We start from the raw sequence: 14,106 nt of genomic DNA on the forward strand, positions 1-14,106 counted from the left end.
TAGCGGGTGATTTTTTGAAAATTTGCTAATATATTTGTTTGTTTCTAAAGGATTTTGCAAATACCATTCCTGGACATGGTGGGATAATGGACAGATTTGATTGCCAGTATTTGATGGCAACTTTTGTACATGTGTACATCACAAGTTTTATAAGGTACTTTTACATTTAAGACATTTTTTAGATGATTTCTTTGAGTTCTCATTTCCATCAACATTAGTTTGAGTAGGTTAACTTTTTTCCGTCAATGGTAGTCTACACTATTAAAGTGAATGGTGGCCCCTGGAATTAGAGTCTTGAGCAAGATGGTTAACTTGTAATTGTTTTACCTACATTTGAACAACTTGAAAAAAGATAGTATTTGTCATGGTCCTGGACCACATTAAAGACCCAATTAATGTGGATGGTATATGATTTGAAACTTGAGGAGATTTGATTTCTCAACTGTGGGCATTGCAATGATCATGAATATTAAGAGTTAAAACGGAAGATAATGAAATGCATCCAGTCTACCAATTATTACTTGAGTGCCTGCCATATTGTAGAATGTTCTAGGGACAAATATGGCAGAGAACAAAACAAACCAAATCTCTGCCCCCGTAGCTTCTTGTTTGGAGGTTGAAGGAAGAATGATGAGAAAGAGACAATAAACAAATAAATATAGTTTGTTAGATGGTTGTAAGTGTCACACAGAAAAATAAAGCAGGCCGAGGGGATCATGCCTGTGTGTGTAGGGGCTGGCTGGTGGGTGGGTGGATGAATACTGCCATTTTATAAAGGATGGTTTATTCTTGTTATTAAACCTTAATGTTTTGGATCTGCCTTGAAATATCAGTGTGAATGTGAAGGCTTAACATCAACTGCATGTTAACTTTATTTTCTGTGGTCTCTACTGGGGGCCCAGAAGGCAGAATGCTTATTAATAGTGCCTGAGCTGTAGAAAACATGGATTTCCTTCATAGTACTTGGAAGAAAATTCATATTTAGCAATCCCTAAATACACATTTTAAATATGTACCACAGTAGTGTGAGAATTTTTATATTAACTATTTTTGAGAGACAGTCTTGATAGCGAGTTTATCAATTTCATTAATCTTTTCAAAAATATCAGCTCCAGGCTTTGTTAATTTTCTCTACTGTACATTTTTCACCTCATTGATTTCTCCTCTCATCTTTCATTTCTTTGCCTTTTTTAAATGTTCAATTTGCTGTTCTTTTTTTAATTCTGGAGATAAGCTTAGATTATTGATTTTTAGCCTTCTTATCTAATTTATCCATTGAAGACTATTATCACTTTATCCTCTTCCTACAAGTTGTGATATTTGTATTTTCATTATTTACATATGTTTTCTGATTTCCAGTATTATATCTTCTTTGACACATGGGTTATTTAGAAGCATATTCATTAGTTTTCAAACAAATGGAGATTTTCTCACTTTCCTCCCTTAATTCCACTGTGGTCGGAAAACATACTCCATGATTTGAGTATTTTATAATTTTTGAGATCTACTTTGTGGTGCAGCATGTTATCTATTCTAGTACACGCTCCATATGCAAAGGTGTATTCTGTAGTTTTGGGTTGTAGTTTTGTCTGTGTCAGTTAGGTGAGGTTTAATTAAATCTTCTGTACTGATTTTTATTTATTTGTTTTTGTGTTTGTTTGGTCCGCTTGTTCTATCAGTTACTAAGAGAGCTTTGTTAAAGTCTCTCATTGTGATTGTAAATGTATCTATTTTTATTTGTAGTTCTACCAATTTTTGGTTTATATATTTTGAGGTTGTATTACATATATACAAATTTAGGATTGTCATATCTCTCTGTTGAATTGATCCTTTTGTCGTTATATAATGTCTGTCTTTACTGCTTGCCTTAAAGCCTACTGTGTTGAATATTAGAATAGCAATATCAGCTTTCTTTTGGTCAGTGTTTGCATGTTATTTCTTTGTCTCTCCTTTTATTTTTAACATTCCCTTTTCCTTATATTTAATGTGTGTTTCTTTTTTCTAGTAAGCATATAGCTGATTTTTTTCCCTGTTTTATTTGTAAGACAGTTCATAATCTTTATCCTTTTAATGGGACTATTTAACTTATTTGCATATTATTTATTGATCTATTTGGGTATTAGCAATTAGTGGTTAAATCCTTAGAACTTTGTTTTCAGAATATGGCAGCTTTTTAGGGCATTAACTCATATGCTTTCTTTAAAAAAAAAAAAATGCTGTTCTCTCAGTAGGGAGATGTCATGCTGAGCCATGTTGTCCACCATTTGAAAGCAGCTATTTAGACTGTTAGAAGACAGTGAGAGTGCCAGGATGCAACTAGCTGGGAGCACCTGCTGACACAATTTTGCATTTAGCTGAACTTGCTAAAGCAGCCTTCCTTTTCTCTGTTGGTCTCTACTTGGGGTTTATGCTGTGAAGTTGCTGACTCTTTTAAAGAAATGAAATAAGACGAACAGTGTCCTGACCTGAGTGTGAGAGTTTTTTGGCAGATGAGTTGAGCCACATGCATGAAGATGACCCTTGGTGGGATGGCTCATCTGGGCTCTTGTGCAATTTGTTAAGTCAAAGATTTGCAGAGTAAATAATTCCTCTGCTCATCCTCATTGTGGTAACACTAAATAGCAAACATTTCTTTGTTGCTGGGATTCCTACTTCCTATAATTCAATGTGAACAATCTTTATTGTAAGTCATACATTATTTACCCACATAAATGTCTTTCTTAGACTTCTGTGCCATCCCTATACATCACTTGTGTGTTGCTTTTTCCCATTGGCTTTTAAAGCAGATCTGCTTTTATTTTGTTTTTTATATTGGAGTTTACCCAGGACTGGCTTTGAACAAAGACCATGGCACCTCTATCACTGGTAAGGGGCTTCAGTGCTAGGCTCAGGACTTTTGTATTCTGACTCTGAATATTCATAACTCCCTGGAGATATTTTTCAACAAAATACCTTTCATCATCTGAAGTTTCTTGGAAGTTAAAAATTTCAATTATATTTTCATGCCCTCTTTGGTTTGTCCTATGTTCACCAGGCTCCTTTCCTTACAGAATAGTTTTTGTGTCTCATTCAATCTCAAGATTTGCCATTTATCCCCACCTTTAACTTTGGTTGCCCTTTCAAGAACTTTTGTAGAACTTAGATCTGCACCCCTTCAATTGACTTATATTGCTCTTGTGTTTTGTGTTTTGTGTTTGTGCATTCTTTCTCCCTCTCTGCTATATGCTTCTCAAAGCAGAATAGTTCTGGCTCTTTATCCCCTTGACACTAACATTGCACATTAAAGTGAGCTGTTATCAAGAGCTATTTTAATTCTGTAAAGATTGCTACTCTACACTTAAAGGAATGGTTTGTTTTAAATTGGGGGTATATGCTTCACTTATCCCTATTAAAATAACATGAACTTGTCTTCTTTGCCTTATCATTAGGGGCCCAAATCCCAGCAAAGTGCTACAGCAGTTGTTGGTGCTTCAACCAGAACAGCAGCTAAATATATATAAAACCCTGAAGACTTATCTCATTGAGAAAGGAATCCTACAACCCGCCTTGAAGGTATAACTGGATCCAGAGAGGGAAGGACTGACAAGAAGAAATTATTCAGAAAAACACTGACAGATGTTTTATAAATTGTACAGAAAAATAGTTTAAAATGCAATAGGTTGAAGTTTTGGAGATATGTTTCTCTCTGAAATTACTGTGAATATTTAACAAACACTTACTTGATCTATGTTATGAAATAAGTAGCAAATTGCCAGCAAAATGTCTTGTACCTTTTCTAAAGTGTATTTTCTGATGTGAACTTCCTTCCCCTTACTTGCTAGGTTTCATAATTTAAAAGACTGGTATTTAAAAGAGTAAAACACTATAAAATGAGTAAGTTGAGGATGTTTTAAGATTGCACCTGGCAGTGTGCCTTTTTGCACAAATATTTACTTTTGCACTTGGAGCTGCTTTTAATTTTAGCAAAATGTTTTATGCAAGGCACAATAGGAAGTCAGTTCTCCTGCACTTCCTCCTCATGTAGTCTGGAGTACTTTCTAAAGGGCTTAGTTGGATTTAAAAAAAAAAAAAAGAAAAAAAGATTGTCTGCTTTTCAAAGAAGTAACCATTTGCCAGGGGAAAACATTCTGCTTTTAGGTAGTTTCAAAATTCAGGGGAGGGAGCCTGAAATTTTTGCCATGATTGGTTTGTTAGAAAGAGCAGGCATCAAACTACTTCTGATAAAATTGTTTGGAAGATCACAACCTCGCAAAAACGTTTCAAGAGCAACAAGGAAGAATTCTGCTGTGAAGAACACAGTGTACAGATCCTCCACAGATTATCTCAACAGAGGACAGCAGCTCAGGAGGCAGCGTCAAACGGTGACCTGTGGCCTGGGCCATCTCTTGGTCATGTGCTTTACTTTTCCCTGTTTCCCTGTGAACTGGCTTCCATGGTTCTATAGGGTAGTGAGTCGGGGTTGTTGCTGCAGCAGAGCAGGAGATGCTTGCCCGAGTGGGAGCGACCCGCCCCCGTGTCCCCGATGCCTCACTCCTGGCTTCTAGTGCAGCCCTTTGTAGACTCAGCTCGCAAGAAGGAAGATCTGCCTGGAGACCTGATCCCAGTCCAGCTTTTTGGCCGTAGGTCATCTTTGTCCCATTGCTCTTTTGCATCATGTCATAAAATTTGAGGATATCAGCTGATTATTTTTTCTTCCAAGAATGAAAATCAAGCAGAATTGATTCCTACACGAAAGAAAAGCACACGAATGCCAAACCTTTTCTTTGGTGGACTGGACACTAACCAGATGACAGTAAATTTCTTATCTGTGGACATATGTAAGCTACTGCTGCTGTGTGCTCTCCACAGCCATATTTATTGTATTAAACAATCAGCACTAAACCTTCAAAAATTGCCCAGTGCTCCTAGTTAAATGTTCAGAGGGGAAAAATAGATATATTTTAAATAATGTTTTGCTAATGAAAAGAGTAAATATTTTTGTTTAAATCAGCAAAAACTTTCCATTATTTTATATTTCCGTCTACTATACCTAAAACAAAAGATTGCCGCTATACCTGGGTTCCGCTGATGCAGTCAGCCAGCACCTCCTCACATGCACACATGATTAGACATAGGTGTACTCGGTACCAAGAGTCCATTTTATGGTCCAGCATATACTCCATTGATTCATCATCACTGCATGTGTTCAGCCAGTGTATCTCACACTATCCATACAAATCTAAAATTGATACTGGAAATGTTACAGGAGGCAGTGATCGCATTTAAAATCAGGCCATCTACAAGTTTAATTTTCAACATCTCATGTTTTTATTTGTCCCATTACAGCTTCAAATGTTGGTCATAAAAAAATTTAGGCTACCAAAGTTTAAAGAATAAAATGAAAATTTTGTGATAAGAACTTACATTAAAAACTCAGTAGTTTGCATGAGTAAGAACTCCTTGAGATACACAGATCCCCCCACATTTGTATTTAAAATAATTGGTGAGGCATTGAAATCCAGAATTATAAGAAAGCATTACTGAATATGTGTGTTATAAAATCAATATTATTATAAACAAAATATGAAGCTAGAAATATTTGGGAGCACAGTAATAGCTTTTCTCAAATATACTTTTAGAGTTGAATGTACATTATCCTATATGTAAAAAAGCAAATTATTAATTTTAATGGAGCTCTCGATTGACCTTTTTAGCATACTTTTATAGCATGTATATTAAAATAGAATATATTTTAGCAAAAGATTGCCATAAAACCCTGACTTGGCTCATTTTGATATTTGCACTGTGAAGAGGGCTTAAATTCCAGTGTAGCAATGTGGTGGTAGACAAATGAAAAACTAGGAAGTTATTTCACAGTAATGCCTAATTGTTCCAAATTTGCTATATTTGGAGGTGCTCTACTGGTACTTCCTGCTTGACTCTGTGACCTGTGGGATGCACATTGTTCCTCAGCGCTTTTTCCTTGTGGTGGTGACGTACCTTCACTGTCTGAGAGTAAAAGACCACACACGCCCCTCTTTTTAAAATTATAGTATCTCTTCCTTTTCACTTTGGTTTGAACAAAGATAGTGTCACCTTGTTCCGTGAAAAAGAAAAAGCATAAACAGTGTATATTTAGGGTATATGGGTGATAGCTTATGATATGTATCAATCAGTTCTCTGAATCTTTTACTGAAACTGAGACAGGAAAATAAAACTGAAACAAATCATATTTTGACTTTGTTGTGCCATTTTCTCATTGGAGAAGAAATATTCAACCAGTGTTTACAAAATAATGATGGGTATATGTAAGTATTATATCGTGTCTATTCCATCACCAGCACCTACAGTGAAATCTTCAGGGCTGGGGATAAAATAAGTTCTGGTGATTACCAAACATCTTTATTTGTTGAGAGGCAATGTCCTCTTAATACAAAGAGTACTGAACTTTTATGGTATTAGCACAGTTTGTAATTACCTGTGTATTTTTGTGAATCTCTGAATGATGTGTGCCCCTTACTAGAGCTTTAAGCTATACAGAGGCCAGATGAAGTCTGTTTGGGTTGGCCACTGCATACCCAGCGTCTGGCATGATGCCTGCTCTCTGTAGGCTCTCCAGCTTCTGAAATGCACAAGCTTGGAGCTTGGTCTAAAGACCCAGCTGTACACATTGCCTCTTGTCTCTAGGACATCTCCTATCCCCTTCCCCAGACCTTTTATTTTGCAGAGTTCTAAGGTGGGCCTCATTATTCCTAGCTAATAGGGTTGTTTTAAGGATTCAGTGAAAACTCATATTGTCCAGCATTGAATAGCTGATTAGTAATTCTTAAGTTTCCTTCCCTCCTTCCTGTCTGCTCCTCTTCCATTGCCTGTCTGCAGTGGGAAACGACAGGTTATAGGACTGAGCAGAAAAGTAACCACCGCTTTGGCCATGTCTGCTTCAGGTGGTGGGTAACGGAAGTGTTCCATGAATGATAGACAAACCATTGATCCACTTCAGCAAACCTGAAATGTCTACCTGACCCAGCACTGTGCTTTGTTCTCGCATGAAGAAAAACCTTAGAACTAGTATTCTGCCTAGTCACGGAGACAGACAGGTACAGAAGTAATGTCATTTGAAGTGGATATTGATCAGAGTGATGACAGATATATAAACCAGGTGTGTGGGAACACAGGTGACCACCGTCTGACCTCCCTAAGACCTATCTTTCCTGACCATAGTCCATAGCCAGATCTTTCTGCCCCCCTCTTGAAACTTACAAAGTTTAAAATTCATTCCTTGAAGAGGGGCTGTAAAGATTTGGCAATCTTCAGTAGCTGCAAAGAAAAATCAGGTCTAGATAATTTAACCAAAATCAGAAGCCATTCCTACCTTAATCTCATCGTTTTCCTGTACAGAAATGGAAAACCTTCTTAAATCATCAGGTACGCATCAATAATCATTTAGTAAAAGTTGATGAATGGAACATTTCCTGATGATGGCAAAGTGAGTTTCCAGAAGGAATGGAGAGAATCCAGCCTGTTCTCTACTGTGTACAAAGATAGGGCTGGTGAAGCAAGAGCCTTGTCACTCAAGAGAGCGAAAGAATTATTGACGGAGGGTGCACCCTAAGGATCGCATTGTCCTCTGGTGGAAGTGAAATTTCAAACTGCTGTCTCTCAACTTGTAACATGAACAGGGTATAGGACTTGGAGTTTAACTCTCAGACTTTCTGCTGTGCATCTGACTTGAGTTTAATGTGTCCAGATGATTTTCTTTTTTCTTTTCTTTTTCTTTCTTTTCTTTCTTTCTTGAGACAGGGTCTCGCTCTGTTGCCCCAGGCTGGTGTGCAGTGGCATGATCACGGCTCATTGCAGTCTCAACCTCCCAGGCTCAAGCGATCATCCCACCTTTTAGCCTCCTGAGTAGCTGGGACTACAGGCACATGCCACTATGCTTGGCTAATTTTTTTTCTTTTTTTTTTTGGTAGAGATGGGGTTTCACCATATTGCCCAGGCTGGTCTCCAATTTTTGACTGCAAATGAGCCACCTGCCTCTGCCTCCCAAAGTGCTGGGATTACAAGCATGACCTGGCCTGGATAATTTTCTGTTTGACAATTCAAGCTTCAGATGAGGCCTAGGCAAGTGATGAGTTTGGGGAACATTCTTGAGTAATCTATTAAATATATTTTTCATTGGTTTTAGTACATCTCAAGAAGTTGTGAAGAAAAGGAAACAGAGGCTTCAGCTAGTCCAGGTAAGACAGACACATATGAATTGTCAGAAATTCCATTTGTTTTTTCCCCCAACAGCTTTACTGAGATATAATTTACATACCATAACATTGTGCCACCACCACCAAATCCAGTTTGAGAGCACTTCCATGATCTTCCAAAAAGTTTCCTGGTGCCCATTTGCAGTTAATCCCCACTCTAAGCCTCAGCCTTTGGCAACTACTGATCTGCTTCCTGTCTGTGTGATATTCACATAAATTGAATTATACAGTATGTTTTGCACCTGGCATGTTTTTGCATGTATTAGCACTTCTCTCCTGTTTAATATGTTTTGCTAACTCATCAGCTGATGAACATTTGGGTTATTTCCAGTTTGAGGCCCTTATGAAGAATGTTACTATGAATGTGTGTAGACATACATGTCTTTGTGCGGCAATTTCTTCATTTCTCTCGGGTAGATGGCTAGGGGAGGAATTGCTGGATTGTATGGTAAGTTTCTTTTAAAGAAATAACTTGCCAGGCCGGGCACAGTGGCTCAGGCCTGTAATCCCAGCACTTTGGGAGGCCGAGGCAGGTGGATCACCTGGGGTCAGGAGATCAAGACCAGCCTGGCTAACATGGCGAGACCCCGTCTCTACTAAAAATACAAAAATTATCTGGGCATGGTGGCACGCTCCTGTAATCCCAGCTACTTGGGAGGCTGAGGCAGGAGAATCACTGGAACCTGGGAGACAGAAGTTGCAGTGAGCCGAGATTGCGCCATTGCACCTAAGCCTGGGTGACAGAGCAAGACTCTGGCTCAAAAAAAAAAAAAAGAAAAAAGAAAAACAAACTGTTTTCTAAAGTAGCTATACAATCTTACATTCTTCCTTGTGATATTCAACAGCTGTAGTTTATCTGCATCTTTACCCAAACCTGCCATCATCTGTCTTTTAAATTATAGACATTCTAGCTGATGCATAGAGGTATTTCATTGTGATTTTCATTTGCATTTCTCTAATGGCTAGTGGTGGTGTGTCTTTTCATGTGCTTTATTTCTCTTCTGTATATCTTCTTTGATAAAAATATTCATATCTTTTTGCCCATTTTTAATTAGTTTTAGACAGGGTCTTGCTCTGTCACCAAAGCTGGAGTGCAGTGGCGTGTTCTGGGCTCACTGCAACTTCTGCCTCCCAGGCTCAAGAGATCCTCTTACTTCAGCCTCCTGAGTAGCTAGGATTACAGGTACCCGCCACCATGTCCAGCTAATTTTTGTATTTTTTTGTAGAGATGGGGTTTTGCCATGTTGGGCAGGGTGGTCTCAAACTCCTGGGCTCACGTGATCTGCTTGCTTTGACCTCGCAAAGTGCTGGGATTCCAGGCATGAGCCACTGCATCCAGCCTCTTTTGCCCATTTTTAAATGGCATTATTTTCCTTCTTATTGAGTTGTAAGAAACCTTATCAGATATATAACTTGCAAATATTTTCTCTCAGGCTTTGGCTTGTCTTTTATTTTCTTAATGGTGTCTTTTGAAGTTTAACATCTTTTAAAATTGAAAATGTCCAATTAATCAACTTTGTCTCTTGAGGCTCCTATGTCCAGCCTCAGGGGCAGCCAGTAGTGGAAGTGTTGCCCCAGGTCTCCTCCGCACCCACGTGCGGCCTCATCTAGAAAGTGCTTGGCCCAACCACACAGTTCCCAGCTTGTGGTACCATTAGCCCTCCCCTCTCATCCTCTGAGATTGTCACTTCCACTGACTTCTCTGGGTATGGGTATTGTCCACTGTTGCAAATTGAGCAAGTCCCATTGGACCATTGGAGTCCTCAGAGTCTGTCCTGCCCTGGCTAAAGCTCTAACCTAGCTGAGCTGGTGGGGGAACGTGTGCAGTCCTAGGAAAGGATTCCACAAACACCCACTATGCCCCAGTTTTTCAAGCATAAACCTTTTTCATAGTGTATACCTTTGTTCAATTTCTAGAGTGCGGAAACATACATTTTGTCCAGCTTTTAATAGATGCTTTTTGGGGAGAGGATTTGCCACCCCCTACTCAGACATAGCTGGAAGTCCCACCTTGACAATTCTACTTGATAGCAGGAAGAGAAGGAACAGATCTTTATCCAAATCCAAATATGGTGACATCACTGCTCCTTAGCTGAGGAGTAGTGACCAAGTGTATACACTGATATTAAAACATAAAAGCGAGGCCAAAATAACTTATGGAAGTTCTAAGTGAGAGCCCTCACTGAAGGAAGAGGCAGCTTGCTCCCTTGCCCCATTGAGCTCTGGCCCCCAGGAAAGCAAAGGCAGGAAGACGGCTTCCTACTGATCGTGGCCCGCTCCGTCTTTTTCACAATACATAGCACTTGTCGGCACCCTGAAAAGGCGACTCAGTTCTAAGATCCAGCTTTCAGGAATTTCAATAGGGTACGTTTTCTTTGTAATATATACTGCTAAAAGTATTCATTACCACCACCCCCAGAACCTCAGTCATTCACTAAATAATGGATATCGTATGTCCACTAAACATGGATATAGAACCGTATTTGAATGAGACATCATTTTAGCATTTGAAATAACTAAATATATCCTGTTCCCTCAAAAGAATGTGCAGATTAGCTGGAAAGAAATTGTAGAAGGTGCTGTGATTGTGGTCCCCTCAGGAAGGGTTGGAGCTCTAACCTGGGCTGGAGCTAGTGGGGAGTGAGGCAGGTGGTAGGAAAAGTCCAGGTGGGATCAGAGACCCCGGCGCATTCTGAGGCTGCTAGAAGAGGCTGTCACTGTCACTACTTTCTCACCAGATACCTTCTGAAAGTATATTGGAAAGTGACCTGTCCCCAAATAAGAGTGCCTTACATTTTAATGAGCGCTTGAAGGGGGCACAGAGGGCGTACAGTTTGGTTGGTGCTGTTCCCTGAGAATAAAACCTGATTGGATACATTGCTGGTTTGAATGTAAAATGATGCGATGGCTTTGGAAAACAGTCTGAGAGCTGCTCAAAATGTAAAACGGAGTTACCATACGATCCAGCAAGCCCATTTCTTGGTATATACCAAGAGAAATGTAAACATTCATCCGTATGAAAACCTGTACATGAATGTTTACAGCAGCATGATTCACAATAGTAAAAAAGTGGAAACAACCTGAACACCATGTGCTGAACGGATAAATAAGAGGTAGTCTATCCATACAATGGGCTACTACTTGAAAATCAAGAGGCATGAAACACTGATAATGTTGTGATACACATGAAGCTCAAAAATGTTAAGTGAAATAAACCATTCACAAAAGACCACATATTATTGCATGATTCCATTAGAGAAAATGTTCAGATTGGGCAACTCTACAGACAAAGTAGATCAGTGGTTGGTAGAGGCTGGGGGCAGGAGGAGACTAGGGAGTAACTGCTAATGGTAAGGGGTTTCTTTTTGGGTGATGAAAATGTTCTGAAATTAGATTGTGACAATGGTGATGTATTAGTCTGTTTTCATGCTGTGGATAAAGACATACCCGAGACTGTGAAGAAAAAGAGGTTTAATTGGACTTACAGTTCCACCTGCTGGGGAGGCCTCAGAATCATGGCGGGAGGTGAAAGGCACTTCTTACGTGGTGGTGGCAAGAGAAAATGAGAGAGAAGCAAAAGTGGAAACCCCAGATAAACCTGTCAGATCTCGTGAGACTTACTATCACGAGAATAGCATGGGAAAGAGCAGCCCCTATGATTCAGTTACCTCCCCTGGGTCCCTCCCACAACACATGGGAATTCTGGGAGATACAATTCAAGTTGAGATTTGGGTGAGGACATAGCCAAACCATATCATTCCACCACTGGCCCCTCCAAATCTCATGTCCTCACGTTACAAAACCAATCATGCCTTCCCAACAGTCCCCAAAGTCTTAACTCATTTCACCATTAACCCAAAAGTCAACAGTCCAAAGTCTCATTTGAGACAAGGCAAGTTCCTTCTGCCTATGAGCTTGTAAAATCAATAGCAAGTTAGTTACTTCCTAGATACTATGGGGGTACAGGTATTGGGTAAATACAACCATTCCAAATGGAAGAAATTGGCCAAAACAAAGGGGTTACAGGGCCCATGCAAGTCTGAAATCCAGCAGGGAAGTCAAGTTTGTTTTTGTTTTTGAGACAGAGTTTAGCTCTTGTTGCCTAGGCTGGAATGCAATGGCGCGATCTTGGCTCACTGCAACCTGTGCCTCCCGGGCTCAAGCAATTATCCTGCCTCAGCCTCCTGAGTAGCTGGGATTCCAGCTGCCTGCCACTACATCCAGCTAATTTTTTGTATTTTTAGTAGAGATGAGGTTTCACCATGTTGACCAGGCTGGTCTCAAACACCTGACCTCAGATGATCCATCTGCCTCGGCCTCCCAAAGTGCTGGGATTACAGGCGTGAGCCACCACACCTGGCCGGCAGTCAAGTTTTAAAGCTCCAAAATGATCTCCTTTGACTCCATGTCTCACATCCAGGTCATGCTGATTCAAGAGGTGGGTTCCCATGGTCTTGGGCAGCCCTGCCCCTGTGGCTTTGCAGGGTACAGCCTCCTGCCTGGCTGCTTTCACAAGCTGGTGTTGAATGTCTGTGGCTTTTCCAGGTGCATGCTGCAAACTGTTGGTTAGTGGATCTACCATTCTGGGGTCTGGAGAACAGTGGCCCTCTTCTCACAGCTCCACTAGGCAGTGCCCCAGTAGGGACTCTGTGTGGGGGCTCTGATTCCACATTTTCCTTCTGCACTGCCCTAGCAGAGGTTCTCCATGAGGACCTCGCCCCTGCAGCAAACTTTTGCTGGCACATCCGGGTGTTTCCATACATCTTCTGAAATCTGCGCAGAGGCTCCCAAACTCAATTCTTGACTTCCGCGCACCCACAGGCTCAACACCACATGGAAGCTGCCAAGGCTTGGAGCTTCCACCCTCTGAAGCCACAGCCCAAGGTATACATTGGCCCTTTCAGCCACAGCTGGAGCAGCTTGGACAGAGGGCACCAAGTCCCTGGGCTGCATACAGCATGGGGACCCTGGGTCTGGCCCATGGAACCACTTTTTCCTCCTAGGCCTTCAGGCCTGTGATGGGAGGGGTTGCTGTGAAGGTCTCTGACATGGCCTGTAGCCATTTTCCCCATTGTCTTGGGGATTAACATTAGGCTCCTGCTACTTATGCAAATTTCTGTAGCCAGCTTGAATTTCTCCCCAGAAAATGGGTTTTTCTTTTCTATTACATAGTCTGGCTGCAATTTTTTCAAACTTTTATGCTCTGCTTCCCTTATAAAGCTGAATGCCTTTAACAGTACCCAAGTCATGTTTTGAATGCTTTGCTGCCTAGAAATTTCTGCCAGATACCCTAAATCATCTTTCTCAAGTTCAAAGTTTCACAAATCTCTAGGGCAGGGGCAGAATGCTGCCAGTCTCTGCTAAAACTTAACAAGAGTCACCTTTACTCCACTTCCCAACACGTTCCTCATCTCTGTCTGAGAACACCTCAGCCTGGACTTTATTGTCCGAGAACACCTCAGTCTGGATTTTATTGTCCATATCACTATCAGCATTTTGGGCTAAGCCATTGAACAAGTCTCCAGGAAGTTCCAAACTTTCCCACATTCTCCTGCTTCTTCTGAGCCCTCCAAACTGTTCCAACCTCTGTCTCTTACCTAGTTCCAAAATAGTTTCCACATTTTGGGTGTCTTTTCAGCAACGTCCCACTCTACTGGTACCAATTTACTGTATTAGTCTGTTTTCTGCTGCTGATAAAGGCATACCGGAGACTGAAAAGAAAAAGAGGTTTAATTGGACCTACAGTTCCACATGGCTGGGGAGGCCTCAGAATCATGGCAGGAGGTGAAAGGCACTTCTTACATGGTGGCGGCATGAGAAAATGAGAGAGAAGCAAAAGCAGAAACCCCTGATAAACCCATCAGATCTCGTG

General features: G+C 40.6%; 1 protein-coding gene across 3 annotated transcripts in view; it reads left to right on the forward strand.

The window, feature by feature from the left end:
* Positions 1-14,106, forward strand: part of CDS1 (CDP-diacylglycerol synthase 1) — a 100,260-nt gene that overhangs the window by 63,124 nt on the left and 23,030 nt on the right. For 2 of the 3 annotated variants that reach the window (XM_009240163.4, XM_054553279.2), the window contains exons 12-14: positions 51-154; positions 3,429-3,552; positions 8,165-8,216. In XM_009240163.4, the coding sequence (XP_009238438.3) occupies positions 51-154; positions 3,429-3,552; positions 8,165-8,216 (280 nt within the window). 3 annotated transcript variants of the gene reach the window in all.

This window comes from Pongo abelii, chromosome 3 (assembly GCF_028885655.2).
Source record: "Pongo abelii isolate AG06213 chromosome 3, NHGRI_mPonAbe1-v2.0_pri, whole genome shotgun sequence".
Lineage (NCBI taxonomy): Eukaryota > Metazoa > Chordata > Mammalia > Primates > Hominidae > Pongo > Pongo abelii.